At 40.7% G+C, this 22,203-nt stretch overlaps 2 protein-coding genes and 1 pseudogene across 3 annotated transcripts in view; 2 read left to right on the top strand and 1 right to left on the bottom strand.

Moving 5' to 3' along the window:
• kcnh2b (potassium voltage-gated channel, subfamily H (eag-related), member 2b) overlaps positions 1-22,203 on the top strand; it is a 278,133-nt gene that overhangs the window by 132,404 nt on the left and 123,526 nt on the right. Inside the window, exons 3-6 of the mRNA XM_085418034.1 lie at positions 3,385-3,540; positions 4,630-4,846; positions 5,148-5,479; positions 5,560-5,771. Coding sequence (XP_085274160.1) covers positions 3,385-3,540; positions 4,630-4,846; positions 5,148-5,479; positions 5,560-5,771 — 917 coding nt within the window. The remainder of the gene's footprint in view (positions 1-3,384; positions 3,541-4,629; positions 4,847-5,147; positions 5,480-5,559; positions 5,772-22,203) is intronic.
• On the bottom strand, positions 11,983-16,158 carry LOC146661550 (uncharacterized). Its single transcript, XM_085418035.1, has 3 exons — positions 15,437-16,158; positions 14,763-14,843; positions 11,983-14,142 (listed from the first exon to the last, which is right to left on the bottom strand). Exons 1-3 carry the CDS (start codon positions 15,890-15,892, stop codon positions 11,998-12,000), a joined length of 2,682 nt encoding a protein of 893 aa, XP_085274161.1. The 5' UTR covers positions 15,893-16,158; the 3' UTR covers positions 11,983-11,997.
• Positions 16,181-20,622, top strand: LOC146661549 (uncharacterized; annotated as a pseudogene). Its single transcript, XR_014913229.1, has 9 exons — positions 16,181-16,280; positions 17,812-17,862; positions 18,009-18,127; positions 18,223-18,615; positions 18,695-18,893; positions 19,021-19,232; positions 19,345-19,492; positions 19,571-19,675; positions 20,006-20,622. The product of XR_014913229.1 is annotated as an uncharacterized LOC146661549 (transcript).

Raw genomic sequence — 22,203 nt, 5'->3', positions numbered from 1 at the left:
CTCCATTTGCACCACGCTGAAAAATGTAGGGCACATGTAGACCTATATCTGTGGTAATCTGTCGCTGCTGTAATGCATCTGCTGTTTAATGTAAACCATCACCGAGTGCCTAACCACACACGGATTCTACCCCTAACATTTTCTAAACCCTTAAACAGCAATGAAACCTGTCAGCATCCACCAGGTGGACAGTCACCTGTTACAGGTTGGGTTTATAGGCTTAGAGTAAGGTCACATCTAACCCGTCAGAAGGAAATTTCACCTATGTGGCAAATCCAAATAGAAATCTTATAAGAGAGCAACTTCTAGGGACAGAATAGCTGTAACTTGATTTGAAAGGTAACATATTCCCATTTTGATGCATGCTCAATCATCCGGTCTGGTTTTGCAGTCAGCTTTCTTCCTGTTAAAGGCAGCTTTTCCTTCTTGTGGTCGCCCCGTGCCTACTCATGGGGATCATGTGATTCTCAGGGTTTTCACTCGTATGCTATGGAGTTACTACCTTACAGTCGAAGCGCCTTGAGGCAACTGTTGCAGTGGTTTGCGCTATGTACATATAGATATATATCTTCCTGATGTTGCTGTCATTCGGAATGTAGTGATTCCGAATGACAGCAACATCAGGAAGAAGGAACACGAGAAGCTTAAGAAGTACCAATGCTGGGGTACTTCTGAAGAAGCTGGAGAGGATGTGGAGGGTGAAAGTAACAGTGGTTCCAGTGGTAATTGGAGCACTCGGTGCGGTGACTCCCAAGCGAGGCGAGTGGCTCCAGCAGATCCCGGGAACAACAGCGGAGATCTCTGTCCAGAAGAGCGCAGTCCTGGGAACAGCTAAGACAGTAATAACACAGTGGCTTCCTCCTGGGTGTTAATGAGGAGGCCCTGCAACCAGAGTGGGAGTCCAGGTTGCTTTTGTACTTCAGTGCATGCGTGCATTCATGTTAGTTAGTGTACATATTAGTAAATATTACTAAATCTGTCACCCACAAACTTTCCAGCTTTCCAAAGTGTTCCCATGTATACAGGAATGATCCTGACTCAAACATGGGACATGTAATGATTTCCTATTAGATTAGGAGCTAGTCCTCGGATTATTAATGTCTCTAATGTAATTATATCAGTGAGGGAAAGATTTAATCCACATTAATCTGTTGATAATATTATAATTTCAAGTATTTTTCAAAGAATCTGCTGGAGGAGACACAAGCCCAAGCTGGTGCACTCCCAGTGCCAGTCCCGAACACAGACACACTCCATCCTGTTTCTTCATCAGTTCAGTGAATGAATATGAATGATTGTTCATATTTAACTCAGAAAAATAATAAAAGAGTTCAAATTACTTAATAGCTGAAGCATTATTGAAAGATCTTCTCAGACATATTCTCTGCAATATCTTTTACTTCTCACTCACTTTTTCACGGGACAGTCGCTTGCGGAGGAAAGCAAAGCTTTCAAATTTCTAGATTGTGTGCACGTTGTCCTTGCCACGTGGATGCAGAGCTTTGTAAAGCAGCTTTGGGGGTGATGCTCCAACACCTTCAGCGATTAAAAAAAGAGAAGAAGAAAAAAGCTACAAATGCACAGGGAACGCTGTTAATGACATGAATGGACACGACCCAGTGACTTGTGAATGAACATCAGCCTGGTCATCTATACACATGTGCACATATAAGCACGCATTTAAACTGGCACATGTTTATATGCGTCGCTGATATGGCCAGATGGTGTAATCCTCTACTTTCCCTTGGGTTTCATATTTTTTCCCCTCCTGTGTTGGGATTATGCTGTTGTCCAATCGGATTTCGCCCTACTCTCCAGCAATGATGTGAGATGAATGGCAGGCTGGTGGGTGGGTCAGGCAGGCATGCAGTAGATCCTGCACGTTGGGTTGCACGGAATACCCAAGTGCTCCATATTGCAAAAACTGCCACAGCTTCTGTTTGCGAGGGTGCTCACTGACCATCACTCTGCAGGTAAGTTGCAGACGGGCAGATCAGGTATGAGAGGGAATTTGAAAGAAACTTTGTTTGGCGTCCATGTTTAAAGGCGACAGATAAGAAAAGAAGGATTACGGTGCAAAACTAAAAAGCTTAAGTTCTCAAAACGCTCGTGCACTTTAAGTTGATGTTGCAGACTGGATGCATTTCACTGTAGGTTTTGCTGGTGTGATGTTTGGAATCACAATGTCAACAAAACCGATTAAAATGTATTTAAACAGCGTGCAACAGGAGGACATACTTCATGGATCATTTTCAGTAAAACAAGAATATTTGAGAGTAAATTTATAGGATTAAATCCTTTCTGTTCAACATGAAAAGAAAAAAACAGTTCACATGTCCACTTTCTGTACTGTTTGAATCATGGCATGCATCTATGTATCATGTATTTGGAGTTTTTGGAATATTTTGCAGTTTTATTTTCAGTGTGCATCTCATGATCTTCTTTGAATAGGGGCCCAGTGCTCATTTGCCACATAATTCAGTAACCAGTATCTTATATGTGTGGTTGAGCTTTTCTTAATAACCAAGTGGAACAACCTTATTTACATATATGATGGACTGATATGTTTGACTCAGTTCAGAATGTTTTTCATGTGTAATTTTGTATTATGTGCTGTCATATTCGGGATGTCTGTGAGGATGTCTGCTTGGAGATAAGATTCGTTAGCCAGACTGATACTTGAGTCGAGTTTCTGCTCATTTTCAAGGACAGAAGGAAACTCACAGATTTCACTGTGTACACAGAATGTGTGTAATAGATGTCCTGGAATTTCCTCCACTTTGATACTATGTTGCAACAGTTTTGTCTTCACTTCTTTCAGTCAGATCATCATTTTACATCACGCTGCTGATGAGGATGATGACGATACTGCTGTGTGTATACATGCATGTTAATGCAATTGCAAGCTCACATTCATGGTGTCAAAAGCAGAATAGCAGCTTATTTTGTGTTTGTGCGACGCTCTCCTGTGTGTGGTTTCATTTCACGCTTACTTAGCTGTTTTAGCACTCGTGTGGCAGATTAGCCTCGTATGGAAGATGGTGTGTGAGCTGATTAAACACAGATGCACATTTAATAAGGAGAGAGAACCGTGTACTTTAGTATATTTGAGTGTGTGTGTGAAAGCAGGCCTTTGTAATTCACAGTGTGAGATGCACGGATGCATTTGAGACGCTCACACGATTCAACAAACTGATTATGTAGACGTTCACAAAGTCATTACACAAAGCTTGAACTCTGACTGAATTCTGCTCTTATCTGTGCTTTGATGTTGCTCCAGTAACACCACCACTGTAAAGTAATTTGAAATCAAGTTTTAAACCCAGCCTCGCTGCCTGTGCATGCCATCGTAACCTGCCCCATCTGCTGCTCTGCCCCCTGCAGGCCAGTGCATCCTGTGTATGGTGGATGTGGTGCCAGTGAAGAACGAGGATGGCGTGGTGATCATGTTCATCCTCAATTTCGAGGTCATGACAGACGAGTCTCTCCGAGACCACAAACAGGAGCTGAACCACCGCCTGCCCACCTGGCTCGTCACAGGTAACCACGAGCGCAACATTTGATGTTTGTCTGTTCTTCTCTGTGCTTTTCGTTTCTGTTATTACACCACCGGTGTCAAACATAAGGCCCTGGGCCAGAGTTGGCCCAGCAAAAACTCAAATCTGGCCCACTAGACAGAAAGTGTGACGGTGTGACCCTTTGGGAAGTAAAAAACATTAATGTAAAAGTGACATGTGTAATTTGTAATTACTCTGTAACTGCAGTACAGTCGGGGTGATGAGCTACCACGACTTTTTCTTTCATTTCACCATTTTTTTCTTATAGTTTAAGTCCAGAGAATCACACTGACACATTTCTTGTACTGCAGCAGCGTTTGTTTAGCATGTGGAAAAATTAAAACTGTTTTCTTATATTTTGGCATCTCAGCTAAATTTGTAGTTGAACAGAAAGGGCAGCTTCACTTGTGTGTCCCCTAATATCACAATGTTGTGTATGTGGCCCGTGATGCACAATGAGACAGCGTGCTCCACACAGCTGATTGTGTTTTCTCTTTGGTTTAGTGAGGTATAAGTAGAGTGAGTGTCGTTTGTGGCTCAGTGTGGAACATTTTCGGGATGTATTGCTGCTTATTTAATTCCCATGTTTTTTAATCCAAATTGGACGTGATGCTCACTTTGCTTCACCTGGATCAACTGTTCATTCTGCCTTCCAGATAGACCAGGTGGTCCTGCTATTATTAGATGCTTTTGTTCTTGTAAATCCTGAATATTTGTGTTAGCTGTCGATCTATGCTCTTAATGTCCTAGAGGGATAACCCAGGGGAGCAGCATCTGGAATAGGACACAGCAATATCCGGAATCAAGTATCTCATAACTTTGTGGCTAAGCCCACATTTTAATCCGAGTTGCTGCCCCTGCATTCTGGTCGATTGGTTTTGCAGCTTTATTCTGAAGGCTGATGCATGTTTAGCTCTTTCTCTGTCCTAGCATGACGCCTACCACTGAAAACCTGCTCCAGCTGTTTGTGCTTGTCTCACTATTCTAATATAATACCCATTTCTGCCATATTGGAGGTGCACCTGTCACTCTCCAGGTTAATAGTCTTATCCCTCCTCCGTCTCACCACCAGGTCGCCCACGAGGCTTCAAGCTGCGTCTCCCCCTGCTGCGCTCCCTGTCCAACAGTAAAGCTTCTCTGGACGACGCAGAGGCCGGACACATCCCCACAGCAACGCCGGTGTCGCTACACCCAGAGGACCACCGTAGCCCCGAGTCCTTAGGTCTGGGGGAATTTCTGCCCCTCCCCCCACTGCCACCAAATCACCAGGAGAAGCTGAGTGGAAGCAGGTAGATGCTTGATTTCAACATTACTGCAGAGATGAACATGTTCACATTCTAAAATCACTCTAAAGTTAATTTCAGCTTTAAGCTACATGTTGCTGCAGACACTGGCTGCAAAGCTGCCAGCTGTCTGTGCCTCATCACCTCTGCTAACTCCAGTCACAGGGATTCATCTCTCGTGTTTATGGCCTTTTTGAGCTCATTGTGAAATTCTTTGACTTCAGTCAACAATGTCCAGTGTCCTGGCTGATTACCAGGACACTGGAGTCTCTCGGATCTGGAAATATTCGTTGTTTGTGTTTCCCAGGTCAGCGCTACAGAGTTGGCCTGAAGACCGCCAGGAAGACCAACGCACCTTATTGTGCTCTGAGCCTCCAGTAGCCGTTCCACCACATCAAACTCACGGAGCCCACCTGGTGGGTCCCCTCACCCATTCCACACCCTGCGTAGCACCCCACCACCGGCTCAGCCTCAACCCCGAAGGCTCGGCCTCCAACTGTTCTCTGTCGCACAGCCGCTCGCGAGAAAGCTTTCACAGCATGCGTCGCGCCTCCTCCGTAGACGAGATCGAGGCCATGAGGCCGGAATGGGATCGGAAGAACCGGCGGCCAAGCATCCGGCCGGCCAGCAGCAGCACCGGTGAGAAGGCGCAGGTGGGATCAAATGTTTTCCTGCTGGTTTTCTTACCTGATTGTTGAACTTCATTTGCATATTTCCAGGTGCAGTAAACAGCAAGTTGAACATACTGAACTCCACGTCAGACTCTGACCTCATGCGGTACCGCACCATTTCCAAAATCCCTCAGATCACGCTCAATTTTGTGGATTTCAAACCGGACCCACTCATTGCTCTGCCCTCGGGGGAGATGGACATCATAGCACCCTGCAAACTCATTGACCGGACACACAACGTCACAGAGAAGGTCACACAGGTAGGACACAGTCCATGTGCAGTGTGCCCGATGTCCAGCAGAGGCATTATTTTTGTGACATTTTGCCAGCCTGCATAAATCATCAAGGGCCTGCAAGCCATTTGCACTTGTTGTAAGTGTTTCGGGGCAAAAAGTGCTTGAGTGAAGGCCACTGACCGAGTTTCAAAGAGATGATGATGCTGAAAGGTGGTAGGCCAGTAATCTGCTTACTTCTAACAGTCCAGAGGCTAGGCATAAGCATGTACTTCTGCACACATGAAAAACTGTATTTTTTCACGTAATTTGCTTAAAAAGACGCAATAGACACCTGTACTGAACTTCTAAAGGCAGGACAGGCTCATCGGAGTCGTTGTTCTGCTGTGCTACCGACTGCTGCATTTACCAAGCAAGGCATCTCACCCCAGACCAGCTTCTTGTCTACTCTGGATGCAGTTGAGGATTGTTTTTGTTTGTTTTTAAACTCAGAGGATGATGATGAGCCTGTGAGCTGGGATGTGCCATCACAGATTACCTGTCCTTGGCTCACAGTGTGCTGAGTCTTTGAACTGCTATATAGACTTTACATATGCATATTTCTGCGTCCCAGTATGTGTTCTTACAGAAGTGACATCTTCATCTGATTGATATTTGCATAATAATCTGCTTTTTGTTAGCAAAGTAACGTTTTTATGTTTTTTTATTAACGCCTGAATCTCCTGCAAGATCCAGAGGGCTTTACTTCTATCGAAACGTTATCATGCTAAGGTGCAGCTGGCAAAATCAAAGGGTGTGTGTGTGTGTGTGTGTGTGTGTGTGTGTGTGTGTGTGTGTGTGTGTGTGTGTGTGTGTGTGTGTGTGTGTGTGTGTGTGTGTATACACGTGTATTAGCCAGTGGTGCAGTTACCAGCTGTGTCTCCAAATGTTATAGAGTGCTATTTATAGAGCTGTTAGAAGAAAGGAAAAATCACGAGGTGGTTTCATCAGCACATATATGTCTGACATCCGTGTAACCTCCCTCCTGCACGACTTTACTGAATGAGAAGAGAGAAGAAGAACAGCGGGGGGTCATGTGGAAGGAAAAGGAAATCCTACGAAACAAGAGCCCCTAATAACATCACATAGTTGCTGAGTGTTTTTCTATATTTGTTGTGAAGCCCCATACGTTCCCAAAAGTCCCCTAAAGAACTGCCTCCGCCTGCCCTCTGACCTCTGAACTGTGGAGTCCAGAGTCTGCTGTTTGTCAGTCTATTCAGGGATCAGTGTACCTTTAGACTCAGCTGAATGTACGACTGTGGTTGAGCTTTAAAGCTTCGTACTCTTCAGTCTGTGTGGCAAATGCCTGGCAAACAGGGCTTGTTGTGAGCAGAGCGCCTGCCTTTCCGGGCTGTGCCTGTAGATGGCAGCATCAAATAGGTGATGACAAGCGCAGCGATCCCTCGGAGCAGCAGAGAAGAAGATGCTGAACGGCAAACAAGGCTAAATAATTTACATGTTTCAAAAACATCTGATGTCCTGAGGAAGAACTCGTGCAGACATTCTGCACATTTATGAGCTGCACACACTCAAACTGACCTTCTGTATGGGGGTATAGAAGTGTGCTGACTGACGTATTACGCAGTTTAAACAGTGGACAGATATTTCAGTAGTGAAGCATGAGACGATTCCCTGAAAGCAGAAGTCTTTTTGGGGGACAAACATGTACAATGCAGCGATGCTCCTGGCCTTGGTGACTATAGTCATGTGTCATAATGAACAGTTATTTAACTTACTATTTAACTAACTAACTAGACTACAACACCCATACAATATACCCATACCTGCGCGTGTATGCTTCAGACACACCACAGGCAGCCGCACACACAGCAGGCTAAACTCACTCACACCCTGCAGCTCTCTGATACCCAGAGCTACTCACACATGCTGGCTCTTGACTCGGCGTCCTGTCACTCCCGTCTTAGAGACTTAGAGCGTTTTATTGTCATTGTGCAGTTTCTTGCACAGCAGATTTGGGTAGCTGGACCACAAAGGTGCAAAAGTAGAGAAGAGAAAACAATATACAACGAGGGAAAAACATAAAAAGCAATATATATGTATACATATGTGTGAGTGAACGATATACATGGTGTATGCATAAGAAACACTGAAACAGAAACATTGTGGGGCTGCATAGAAGGGCAGTTATATAATATAATAAATAAATAAATACAATTATTGACATTAAGATATAAATGGAGCCATGGATGGCACACAGCAGCAGAGCTGTAGGACCCATCATTACTATTTCCTAAAGATCTTACAGAAGAAATATAGTTTGTTGTGTAGTCGTGTTATTGTGATGTTAGGGAGACGTGTGCAATCAACGCTTTTAAGGCTGATGGATTTTTCTGTTTCCACTCCAGTGTTTTTAAAAACAAATGCAAGAATTGTGTTTCGATTATGTGGCATCGCAGAAGTTGTAATTCTTTGTTGAAGTGGTGATGACTTTTGCGCCTGTCATTATTTACTACACAGTGTGTCGCATTTACTTTCTCCCATTCTATGTGGCAGCGTTGTAAGTGTGTCAGAAACCCCACAGTGGGGCGACAAACTAGATTTCTGCCTCTTCTCTCCTTTGCAAATTGCAGCATTCTGCATTTTCTGATAAAGAAATGACTTGTGTCACTCCCTCATGAGAAGTCCACGGAATAAATGCGTATGTGTGTGTTACTGATGAAGCGTCTGTTTAAAGCTATGATGAGGAAGTTGTTTTGTTTCTGATGAGCCACCGATCTCTGAAAGAGTGAGGTTGCAGTACTAAAACCCATTTTTCTACATTTCACAAGTCTTACTGTTCATATTAAACCATAAAAAGCGAAGTGTGGCTTCTTGGAGCTCTGCTGGTCTTTGCAGGCCAAACAGTGATGCGCAGGTTCACTTCCAAATTAGAAACAGAGTGGGAGAGATGTGCAATGTAATGCTTTAGAGGCAGCTGAGCTCAGCTTCCACTGGAAGTGTTGTGTGGATAGTAGGGTTTGTTGGTATAACCTTCACATTGTATCGTGATAATTCGAGGAAACTATATGACTTTTACACTATAGAAGCAAAAACTGAATAATGTTCTGACTGCAGCTTGCAGGCAGCAGCATTTATCGGTGCAAACAAAACAAAAGGTGTTTTCCATCCTTCTCTATCAGTGAGAGCGCAGCAGCTAACTCAGACTGTGACTCCACAAGGTGCCAGCAGCAGCACTGCAGTGCAACAGTCATGACACGCCATAAAGCGTAAAGTAGTCTGGGTAGTTTTTAAATGTTTTGTTTTAGTTTCCTGGGAGTACGGCATCACTGTTTTTACTAAAGCAACCGTTAACCTGCTAACCCTGTAACTGTTCAACACTGCAGCACAATAGGAGCATGTTATAAAACTGACGTTGAAGTGTTGTGTCTTTGCTTTTTAACCAGCATTCTGCACTTTAATACTGTGAAGAATGAGCAATGCTGAACGACACACATGTGTGTCTTTCACAAACTCTGCAACATTTGAAAATGGCCGATGCTATATATGCAGTCAGAGAGAGGTTGTGAGCCAGTAGTATATACCCTGTATATGAACGTCTTGCAGCTGGATTAATGCAGGTTGAACTGCACACTTTAGCTCTTATGGATATAATAACTTTTACCCATAAGAAGTGTTTTTAAAAATGAGGTGACATTTGTGCAAGATTTTTGCTGAGCACCATGGTGGAAAAACTGTGGAGTGACAAAAATAGTCTTAATTAAAGTGATTTATTTGGTGCGTTTGTCTGAGCCAGCTTAGGCTCCAATGTTTTACTGGAATATATTTCTGCAGACAAACACGCACATAAATCAAGGAACCCTAATCAACTTAGTCATTGTTGGTGGTAATGGTCTCAAACTCTCTGTGTGCCATAATCCATGTTTCTCCTGTGTGTGAAGCCAGCGTGAGCTCTGAGCTGTGCTGCACAGGGAGCATGAATATAGGGCACTGGATGTATACTGCTGTTACAGACTGACATATTCCATCAATAAGCTGATTTTGCAGAACATGAGGAAAGGAAAAGTTGGGATGGGTATTGATACAGTGTGTGCCTCGTCTTCTGTGCCTTCAAAGTGCTTAATATATAAGTGTATGTACTGAAACACTGCATGCATGTAACATTTACAGATATTGATTCTGTAAAGTTGCTTGCACAGACTGAGGAAGTTATGGTTCAACAGCCAGAGGTTGTCTCTGCAGGTGAGCTTGCGGCAGAACCTCATGGCATCTACAGGTGTGTTTCCTGTGTGACGACAGTCCTTTAAAAACAACCATGAAGGCTTCTGAAGAGATTAGTGTCCATCCCTGCTTAAGTATTAAGTTAATGAGAACCACAGAGGGTTCAAACAAAGATGAACGTTTCCTCAGTGGAAAACATGCTTCCCTCTTCTCTCAGCTGAGTTTGATTCACCAGCTGTCTTCACGGGTGGTGGTTCGCTGATCTGATTGGTTAAATGCCACCTGTGATACAGCAATAGACAAAAGGTGTCTCCCATTACCTGCCAAAACATCCCACATAGTTCTGTGTGCAAAACCATCTGGAGTGTCAGGCAGTAGGCAGGCTGTGCATTTGTCCACCGACTGGACAAGAACTAAGTGAGCATATTCTCTTCTTTTTTTGTTTTTGCTGTTCCACACATGCCAGGGCATCAATCCTATTTTCTAACACTGGCTTTAAAAAGTGGCACATAGACATCCTTTGACAGCTGCAGTGGGCTCAACCCACTTACAGCAGCTGAAATGCTTTAGAGTTGGATGCTGTGTTATAAAACTACTGCAATGTCACAGTCGAGCTTTAATTATGCATCAGGAACAATCTGCCGCAAACTTAAAACCATGTTTTGTTAAGATTAAAAGTAAACCAGGGGCTTTGATCAGAGTTAGATTCCCTGCATGCCCCTGCTCTGTTTGTTAGTGCACACTGTGGCTCTGCTCCCCGTTGTTGCATTAATTAATTCCCTATTAGTCAAAGTCTGATGATGAACATTTGCATAGGGTCATGAGTATGCATTAGCTCTCTGAGTAGCGTGTGGCATGAATGATTTTAAAGCAGGTATTTTTAGTAGGACCACATATTTTTTGCTTAGAAAGCACCGAGCACTGGGGGGTGGGGGGTACTCTAATGTGGCTCTGCAGTTGTTTTGGTGAGAGATGCACCTCTGGCAAAGTCCCACAGCAGGGTTACGTCCTTTAAATAGGACAGAAGTGAGGGGTTATAGCAAAGTGTTACTGAGCCGTACGCTTTTCTTTTTTAACATCTGCAGGTGTTGTTTATGATTGATAGCCATTATAAAACCTTTTATATTGAATACACTTTATTCTGCACACACTGTATACATCCCTTTACCGTCACCACGTGTTTGTCATAGAACCCTCGTCGGAGGATAGGTTGTGCTGTGCAGCAATTAAAAGAAAAAAGACTCTGCAAACATCGGATTTAGTAAGTGTTGGATAGCTCAAACAATCCTCATGTTTGCAGACATTTGCAGTGCCCTGTCTCTTCTTGAGTTAGGTTATCTTTATCATTTGGGACCAGTTTTTAAATTCCAACGTCTTAATAATTGGGTGAGAAAAGCACATGCCTGAGCGTCCCAGTATCTGTCAGTTAAATGGGCTAGAATAGAGTCTGGAAGCATGTGACACACTGTAATTTAGCCACCTGCTCAGCGGCTCTGCCTCAGTGCCTCAAACTGATGGAGTGCTTCCTCCATGTGAGTTTAGTGACCCACAAAGAAACAAAGAAGCATGTTGTCAGTCTCTTGAAGAACGTGAATCAAACAAAAGGATTGCCTCCAGACCTTTCCTGGTGTGTGTCAGGAGTGAGGAGTTTCTTTGAGTGTGTGACTGTAGATGTACACAGTGAAAATAATTCAGCTTTGCTTTGGAATTAGGATTTGTTATCCATCCATTGCACTGCAAATTCCTTGTAGCTTGACAAGATTTATTGTCTTAATTTTAGCCAGATTATCTTGTCCATCTTGTTTTGAACATTACAAGCTAGTTTCCAGTCTCATGTGTTAGATGATTAGACTTGTTTCAAGTATATATTACTTTTTTTCCTTATTTAGTCTGTATATCTAAAAATGAACCATTTTACATTTATTTCAAGCAAAAATAGCTTTTAGATAGAGTGTAAAACAAAAATTATCTCAAAATAAGAAACATTCACCTTTTTCCTTGAAATAAGAAAGTCACTCATTGGAAGGTATTTATTTCAGGTTTTTAAAGAAAGGACATCTTCAAGGTTATATTTTGTCATAACATAGACACTGTTTCTGAAATTGACTGGGTAATATGACGTAAAATCAAGTAGGTCTTCAACATCAGTCAGTTCAGTTGCTTGGGCAAGGTTGGGAATTGCAATTTCATAGTCAAGAAAGTCTTTGTTGAAACCCAAGGTTTCATACACCTGGTATTCAAAACAATAAAGTACACTATTAACAATAAAAATGTTTTTTACAAGTCCAAAGATAGGGTTTAAACCATTTGCTGAAATGAGTATAAGAGACCTGTCACAGATGTATTTGTTTCCATGTAAAATAAGCCACTTTACTCTAACGGCATGATGTATAGCATCTTCAATCCCCAAAAACTCTACAACCTTTGATTGCAAATGGTCCATATTAGCAACCTCTGATATAGGACCTAGTTCTTTCTCATTTACAAATATCGGATGCTCAGTTCCTGCTTCACTTTGGCAACACTCCAGCAGCTGATTGTGGTTTACAAGAGACTTGCACACATTCTTAAAGTTTAATTTGGATGACCATTGTTTAAAAAAACTGTGTTTAGACTCGAATCTCATGCACATATGACGTATTACAGGTCCCAGGGCAATAATTTGAGAGGGAAGATGCAGCATGTAATGTTGCTTTGGTATTACATTTTTTTCTGGGAATAGTTGCCTGAATTGTTTAAGATGATCTTCTATCATTTTTTTTAGTTTGGACACAGTTTGTAAAGACACAACTGGGGCAAAAAGTATTTTAACAATTTCAATTAAATCCAAAATAAACTGGATAAAGGGATTTTTCTCTACAACACTGTACAATAAGAATGGCAAAATCTTGATCAATATAAGCATTTGTCCAGAGGATTGTTTGAGTCTGTTGTCACTTGAAGCTAAAGTAGCAATACTAATTGGTGAAGGCTTGTCACGTATGTCCACTGATGAAAAAGGAAAGTTCTGCATGGCAGAATTAAACAAGTCCAAATCCAAATTTCCAGATAAAACAAGGTATTTCAACACACACTTAATTTCCATTGGTGCCACTCCTTCAAGAATTACATGCATAATATCCTGTGGCATCTGCTCTATGAGATTAAAACCTGGGAAATCAACTAATTTGCTTTGTCTATTTATGCCAAAAGTCGTTTTGAGCGAGGATTTCAAAAATTCGGTAGTTGCCCTTTCTATTTCAATGCACTGCCTAATGTGTCCGTCCAATGTCCGTCTGGTGAAACTATGTTCATTGAAATTTTCTTGCATTTCATCAAAAGTACACTCACAATGACGACATTTGCTATACGCAAAACCAACTCCTTCCTTAAATCCTGCAAGCTCATGCTGGGCAAGAGTGTCTCCACACACAGCAACAACTGCTCCGTTTAAATAAAATTCCCCATTGACAGTGTTAATCATAACACCATCGTACAGTAACTTCAAGTCCTCATTGATTCTCCGCAGTATTATATCTACCCCACACTCATCTATGTCCCTAGACTTTGCGATTGCGAGAAGTCTGATGGAAGCCAACTTTGATCTAAACTTAGGGTCTATGTTGCCTAAGGTGTAATAAAACATTAGTAGTTTATTTACACTCGCACGTGACCCTAGGGGGTTACACATTTCTATCTCATCAGAATAGAGTATCAGTTGTAAAGCAGAGTTCTTCTTTGAAAACAGTGGGTGGGTTTTGAAAATAATTCCATCATTAATGTCATACAAAAAACTGGCGTTGGGGCAACTCTGAGGTCCAGCACTGAGCATGTCAAATAGTCTTGAATTGGATAAAAGCTGTTTCAAACTTTCAATCAAAGGAATGTAGTAGAAAGACTTGTTTTTGATTGCAAGAACTCTCGATTCTCCCTTTTTAACTCTACAGGCATAATTGGAAATGATGATCTCCTCAGGTGTGACAGGGTTGAAATGCATCTGTGTTACACGGTCCTGTAGGTTTGAAGCTGCACATATGGGAAAGGGATCCTGAAAGTTGTCCAGTGTTGAAAGAACTTCTTGTTGTAAAGGTCCATTGCTGTCAGGTTGCCTTTCAAGGATGGTCTTTATTTTTCCCCTCAAGGACGTCAGAAGAGCTGTTTGATACTGTTGGACACCAAGGACAATGTTGTTGACACTCCTCTGATGGGGGGAAAAAAAACACATCAGAGACATGAAAGCGTAAATAGAAAATATAACAGAAGCAAAATGCAACTCTATTTCTTTAGCTCAAATTAATGAGCCACTGAATGTTGTAATTTACCAGTGGAGCAGTAGAAGAAGAAATCAGCCAATAATTGGCATTGTTTTGCATGACATGCCACATGCATGACTCACGTGGCACAAACACATTGCACCGAGCAAGATGGAGGAGCATGAAAGGTTACAACAGAAAAAGTGAACAAATGATTGCCTCATTTATTTTTTTTATGTAATTCTACTTCATTTGTCTTTTATGCCTAAAAGTGAACACATTTTACACTGTTAAGCCTATTTTAAACTGTTGAGTGTGCCCAGAGTTACATACATTGCAGTGAACTGCACAACTCTTGTGCTTAACTTCTTCGTAATGTACATTTGTTCTTAATAACTTATATAGGTGAAAGTAATAGCTGAATAAAACCAGCGATGAAAAACAATCAATTAATTGCAAAGATAGTGGACAGATTATGAAAAAAAAATCATTAGTTGCAGCCTTACATTGAACCAGACTTATTAACAAGTTAACAATGACACCCCCATAATATCAGATGAAGCAGTACCTGTGATAGGTGGCATTGCTCCCGCACACCAATAGCAAATGCAGCTGCACATCTGGCAAGATCAACAGTTTCTCTTTTACCCTACAGGACAAAAAGAAAAACAATTGTGTAAGAAAAATGACTCACTCAGAATGTGTTTCAAATTCCACCAGATGCAAAACAAAACAAAGAAATATTCCAAACTGTTGTACATTTTTGCTATTAAAAGATTCATACTACAATGGATAGCTAATGAAGCTGCAAATGTTATGAACAATTTAAGAGTTATTTAATGAAACTTAACCAATCTTTATGGAATCTACTCTGAAGTTAACTGAAAGAAAAATTTGAAAGCTGCTTGGTTCATGGAGCATCTAACAACAACCAAGGCAGGTACACAACACTGGTAAATAAGTTTATTTATTATGTTTAAGTATGGTAACTAAGCCTACATTGTTGTGCAAGCCTGAATTTCAGCGGATTCATGCATTTGAAATTCAGCACTGGCCTTCATACCTATTAAAATATTCTAATCAAGTAGTTTATCTTAGAAAACACATAACTTTAAAACTATAATTTTCACTTGAACTGAGTACATTTCTGAATTGGGGTAACTGTGCTTGGTTAAGGTTAAACAACACACATACATTTAAAAATTCGCGCGCGTACACACAGAAACACATAAAGTACATTACCTGATTCTGACGAGGTGTTTGAAGCTCAGCCGCGTCTTGCTCCATCACGTTCTGACTTTCCTGTCGCTCCTCCTCCAACACCTCCGATGTTACTGGGGGGTCTAGTGGTGGTGGCTCTACTTCAGTGTCATTGCCATTGCTAACAGTTTGTCTGGGTTCGGCAGTATAGTCGGCAAAAATGGCTGTACCAAAATTTTCGCCTCCTAATACATTTGCATCGGATGAAGCTGTCAGCCATCCTGTAGTCGGGTTCCCAGTGGAGATGTATTGTGGATGTGTGCGTCTGAGATGGTGGTAAAACGAGTTGAAAACACGGTAATCCTCGGCGCATCCATCGACTCCACAAATGACACGGAAATCTGGACTGCGACTGTGTGCAGTATTAATGTGACTTAAGAGAGACTTCAATGTTAACGCCACAAAGACGAAGCAAATCACACACCTCCAACAGGCCATTGTATTAGACTAAAGTCAAGCAAAAAATATGTTGCAGTGTGGAGCTGTTGCCGCGCTAGTTTGGGAAATACCAAGTTCATGGGGGGAGGGGGGTATTACAAACTGGAGCTGTAAAAACAAAAAATGGTCACAAATAAGGTAAAATGAAATAACACCTATAAGAGTTTATTTTAAATCAATGAAGAAGAAATTTACCTATCATACTGACTGTGTTTTATGAACGTACAAACCACTAAATTGTATATAGAAGCAAAAATTGAGATGTGCACCCCCTTCGTGTTCCATGTTAGTTGCTACCCAACTCCGTTTGAATTTGGAGTCACAGGAATCTTCTGCACCTGAGCATTGAAAGAAAAACTGTAAGAGAAAACTTCGTCAAGAAAGAGAGGTAAGCAATTTTAATTTTTCGAATGTAAGTAGTGTGTAGTCTAATCACTGTTTTAAAGTCAAGCGGACAGAATAATAAATTTAATTTGAGCGCGGGAAGGAGTAATGTAGCATGCTAACGGATGCTAGCGTTAGCTTAGCAGCCCTCGCATGTGGTTCAGAGAACATTATTTAGTGAAGTATCTACTGTAATGTTGTGAGAATTCCTAGCTATGCTATTTATAAGGGGCAGTATTAGCCGTTTGTATTAACTTAAGTTAATAGGCACACTGAGAATTTCTTTCAATTAGCAAGAGAGCTAATTAACCACATTCAGGGTTTTCCAATTGTCTTTGACTGATTTACTAGCTGCTTGAATTCCCTCACAAGGTGTGGGTTTAAATTAATATTTTGATATTAATTGGATTTATTAAAGTGGGCTCAAAACAGTGTTATTCAGGAATCAGGCTGGTTGGTAAAACAAGTAGCGCTGTGTATCGATTCAAAATTGAAACAGAAGATGGCAGCACTGTATGTACAAGGATGCCAGCTGCCGTTAAACCCCGAAGAAGAAGCTGTATCCCAGAATTCATAGCGCGGCCTAGCTCAGTTTCCAAAAATGGCGGAAGCTAGTTAGTTTTAAAATTTCTCTTATTACTCTTTCTAGGTCACAAAATAAACGTTTAACATATTTTCAGGCGAGAATGTAGCCGTGTAAACTTCAAATATCTGGACAGTTTATCAAGACACCACATATTTTCAAAAGCGCTCCGACGTTTTCGGAGACGTCTGTTACCCACTAGCTCGATAGCTAGCCGGGGTTTAACGCTCACTAGAGCCGTGAGAACACCGGACTCCGGGCGAACCAATTTCAAAACCACCGCCGTCTTTCACTACTCAGGTGAAACATGATATATAAGTCACTTAAATAACTTAAAAATGTTATTGTTTGGCTTTTTTCAGTATTTTATTTGTTCCTGAGTAAATCGGTTTGGCTGAGATTAAAGTTATAGTTTTTACACAGCTGAATAAACGTCAAGCAGACAGCTGATTATCAGAAGTGTGAGATGCTGGAGAATATACTCCGGTGTCCTTTTATATTTTAGATAGCAATGAGCAATCTGCAAATTTCTTTAAAATGTAATAAACTATCATCTTGCCTTTATTTTTAGTTAGCACATACCTTAAACATTTAAAGCTATAAGCTAATGATCGTTATGTAAGAACAGATACTGCTGGTGCAATAAGCTGTACATTTTACGTCCAATGGATGCATGATCTGGCAGCCCTAGTCAGCATAATCTTATTGATGAAATTCAATGACACAAATCTGGGTGAGTAAAAGTTCACCGGGCAATATTGTATAACCCTTTCAGACCTCAGCCGGGCTGTCTGGACATTTCTTTTCTATAATAGCTTTAAAAAGGGTAAAAATGTTGAACAATCAAAACGATTCTTTGACGTGAATCAATTTGATTCTCATGGGACTCAATTAAGATTCAACTTTTCAAATGTTTTTAACATAACACTAATTGTAAACATTTGTCTTGCAGGTGACTGAGCAATGGAGAAGCTGGATGATGTTACAGTATCTGTCCTTAAAGGTTATATTTGATAATATATTTGTGTGTGTGTGTGTGTGTGTGTGTGTGTGTGTGTGTGTGTGTGTGTATATTTATTTATTAAAAAACAGTTATGTTTGTGCAGTTATGTGCTTGCACAGTTTAACTGGTGTTTGTCTTTTTGTTAGCTGCAAGCATTGACGAGCGCATGCTTTTAACATTGACCCGTGATGATCTGAGGGACCTTTTTTCTGGGCCTGAGCACTTTCTCAGAAGAAAACATGTGTGGTCAATAATTCATCCTGAGGTATTATGTAAAAAATATTTAGTTCAACTAATCTCCAGAAAGTATGCTTTTATTTTAGCAGTACTTGACATTTTTATTTTCTCACCCTAAACCAGGAAGACCATCTGCTACCACAGAAACCTGAAACAACTTCTTCACCCAGGGTAGTTGCAACAGGCCCTCCAACTGCTGATGCTAATGTAAGCCAGCTGAAAACCTTGCAGCTCCCCAGTCCTCCGGAATATGTTCTGTACACCGACAGTGAGTTGGAGCAATGCCGAAAGAGTTACCTGGAGTTGGCCTACTCCGGCAGGGAACAGGCATGCGTCATGTCAAAAGAACTGAGATGCAGATTGGTGAGAAATACAATCACAAGTATGGTGTCCCTTTTGAGAGCAAGCCAAGGCCAAATGGAGCAATACCCCTCTAAGACCGAAATCACTGCAATGGCTAAAAAAGTTGTGGAATATTATCCTATGCTGCAGGATAATGATGCAAGCGTAAAACACGTAAGTTCTTGTATTTGTGTCTCATATATAAATCATTTTGTTTTGTTCAGGGGGCATGATATATATGTATTTTCACCAGGAGAAAAGGCTGCAAAATATGAAAACACCAGTAAAAAGGCAAGGACCAACACCGGAGAGGGGACGGCCCAAGAGAAGGCTCACTGACCTCTACCCAAGGGATGAAGAAGCTGATGATGAAGATGCTGATCGCAGTTCTTCCAGTGGTGCATCTACTCTGTTATCACCTGTCAGAAATTCTGACAATGCCTCCACTTCATGTGAGTACATACTAGTAATTTTGTAAAATGGTTATCAACACACAGCCAGTAGTAGCTAATGTTTTGTGGAAGTCTACTTCAGTAACAATGAAAAACCAAAATGCTCTTGTACTTCTCTCTATCTTAGCTGACAAGGATAGTCGGCAAATACAAGCAAGACATTACAAAACATTACAAGAAATGTGTAAGAAGGCAAAACCAAACCAAGAAGATGTGTCCCAGCTATTAGACCTCGAGTTTGAAGCCAGAAGATCCTTCATTGACTCAGACACCATGAAAGAGGAGAACAGAGCTTGCCTCATCTTGGATGCATATCCATGCTTTAAAGAATTGCATCATGTAAGTTTTTGGAAGAGTTAATAAATAATCACTTTAATTTCAAATATATTTGGTGTGGTAGTAAAGTTATTTTGATTTTATTTGTCTACTTATTTTTTTAAACCTATTGTAGGCGTTGGGTGAGCTTCTCAGAATTTTGGATCCCCACAACAAGAAGTTCATCAGTCAAGTAAAACTGAGATGGGAAGAATTCTGCTCCAGGGTAGAGTTCTACGGTGTGTCAAAGAAGGCAATGAATCCACCAATGACCATGGACAAAAGTAAGTTTTACCATTTGAATACAAAGTTCTCATCCTTTAAAATTTATGTTTATGAAGGTTTGTTTCTGCTTTGTCCAGCTGAAGCCCACCTTGCACTGATGAAGGCTCTTCCTCTTTCCCACACCTGCCCATCCACCAAAAAAGATGGGGAATGCTTCTGAAGCATTTCTACATGTCCTGAAGGTAAGTTTTATAAAATTTGCTTATAAAGATCTACAGAAAATTTGGCAAACAAAATATTTCGGTCAAACATGACTCAAAAATGCTTTTTCAGTTTCAGCCGAAAGACTTAAATCTATAATTTATTGTTTTCATTAATTTATAACGTATTTAATGTACACGAGTGTGGTCACATAAGGAGTCGCTTGATAAACCATAAGTCAAAACTACTATAAAATGTGTGTAACCAACAAAGAACAGGATAATGACATCTCCAACGTTATGACCAAATCCCAGCAAAAAAACATACAATTAACATAAGATGTTGACTGTCATGTCTTTTGTGTCTTGCAGCCTACAGAAGATCCAGATGCTGTCCTCCAGAAACGAAGCTTGTCATGTCCAGTAGTGATGTTCGATGGCTGCAAGTGTGTCATTGCTGTTGGTAATTTACCAGTTACAACATTTGACAAAGAAAAAATTGGTGAGGCTATGATATATGTGATGGCATACTTTTATGCACTCCATCTGACTTACCCCAAATGCGTGGCAACCCTGCTGTCTGTCATTCAGACAGAAGTTCTCCAGGATGCCATTCATGAGCATGACACTACATCATCTTACAGAAAAGCCCTGGCAGAATGGCATGCATTTATTGGAAAGTAGTGTGTAAATTTCAGATAAGATTAGGAGAGGGCACTTCTGTTTTGTTTTTGTTTGTTTTTTTTTTTCAATCTGGGTCTTATTTCTAAAATGGAAAATGTTCATTTACTCACCCAGACAAGTTTTGTGGTATTTGGTGTCATTCGGAAGAAATTAGAATCTTTGTGGTCTTCCTATGTCACTCGTCAATTTTAATGGGGCAATGGCGAAACCTCTAAGGCTGTTGAAATGTTGAAACCACTTAAACTCATAATGTTGGACCTGTACTGTTCAATTGTATCTTTATTATCTGCAGGTTATTGTTAAAGTGGACAAATAAAGATGGACACTTTTACTCTGTTTCAGTTTTGTTTTGTCCTTAATCAGCAATATAATCTTAAAGTAGTGTTTAGCTAAATTTAAAAAGAAGAAATATCTTTAAAATGATTTAATGTACTAGTTTTTAGATTATTTGCCTTGATTTGTTTGTTAGAATAAGTGTTTTATGCCTATTTTCAGATTTAATTTCTTCAACATTTTACTTAGAACAAGTGGTTAAAGCTTATTTTAGGTTTCAAGCCATGATTGGTTGCCTGGAATAAGTGTAAAAGACTTATTTTTAGCTTTATTATCTTTATTTGTGGCCTACAATCAGTGGTTAAAGCTTATTTTAAGTTTCAATTGTTCTAATTTGTTGCCTGTAATAAGTGTAAAAGACTTATTTTTAGCTTTATTATCTTATTTGTGGCCTACAATCAGTGGTTAAAGCTTATTTTAAGTTTCAATTGTTCTAATTTGTTGCCTGTAATAAGTGTAAAAGACTTATTTTTAGCTTTATTATCTTATTTGTGGCCTACAATCAGTGGTTAAAGCTTATTTTAAGTTTCAATGTTCTGATTTGTTCCCTGGAATGAGTGTAAAATACTTATTTTTAGCTTTATTTAAATCTAGATATTGTTCTTATTTCAAGAAATCTTATTAAGAAAAAAACACTTACCCCATGGGCAGATAATTTCACTTGTTTTAAGCAAATCTTCACCAAAAATAAGTGTATTTTTCTAGTATTAAGGAGGTGGGTTTTTGCAGTGTGATTATCTTCCAATTTTCCAAAGCCAGGTTGCAGCGGCGGCAGACTAAGGCCTGAGTTAGAGCCTGTGGTATCACCTGCACAAGTGGCTGACATCATCGACAGCATTTATGCCTGTGCAAGGTGCATTATGTTTTAATTACCTTGTGGTCATGCCCCGAATTTTTATATGCAGCAGTAACTGCAAATAAAACACCAGGTCTGGGACTTTTTCCTCCTATTCTTTGTTGTAGTCTGGGGGGGAGAGAGAGAGGGGGGGGCGGGTTTTAAGGGCAAGCAAGTTTTTTCACTTTTCTGTGTATTCACATTCATTCCGATAGTTTCAGAAATCCTTATAACTCCTTATATAGAGACAATGATTGTTTGATTGATTAATTGTAATCAGACATGCATAGGAGGAGCAGATGGGTGTGAACAAGCCAATCACAATAGTTGCATCAATGCAACGTGTAGTTACATTTGTACGGAGATGCAGATCTGGTGATGCCGTAACTAAGCATATGTTTTCAGAGGCTTTGTCCTGACATAGATTTCCCACTGATCCTGAGATATACAATCTCTCCAGCAGGTTCTGGGTCTACTCCCCCAACTGGCTCCTTTCAATACACTGGAGCAGAGGCTCTAATCCAAGCTCTGGATGCCTGAGGTCCTCACTCTGTCTTTAACGCTGAGCCAAGCCACCCTACAGAGGAAATTCATTTTGGGTGCTTGCATTCCTTACTTTTTCAGCCTTTGCCAAGATTTCATGGCCATAGTAAGGATTGGGATGTAGACGATCTGATAAATTGAAAACTTCGCCTTTTGGCTCAACTCTCTCTTCACC

Source organism: Rhamphochromis longiceps, linkage group LG9, assembly GCF_057381845.1.
Source record: "Rhamphochromis longiceps isolate RC_006_pf linkage group LG9, R_longiceps_female_GT1.1, whole genome shotgun sequence".
Lineage (NCBI taxonomy): Eukaryota > Metazoa > Chordata > Actinopteri > Cichliformes > Cichlidae > Rhamphochromis > Rhamphochromis longiceps.
This window is presented reverse-complemented; position numbering and strand designations above follow the sequence as displayed.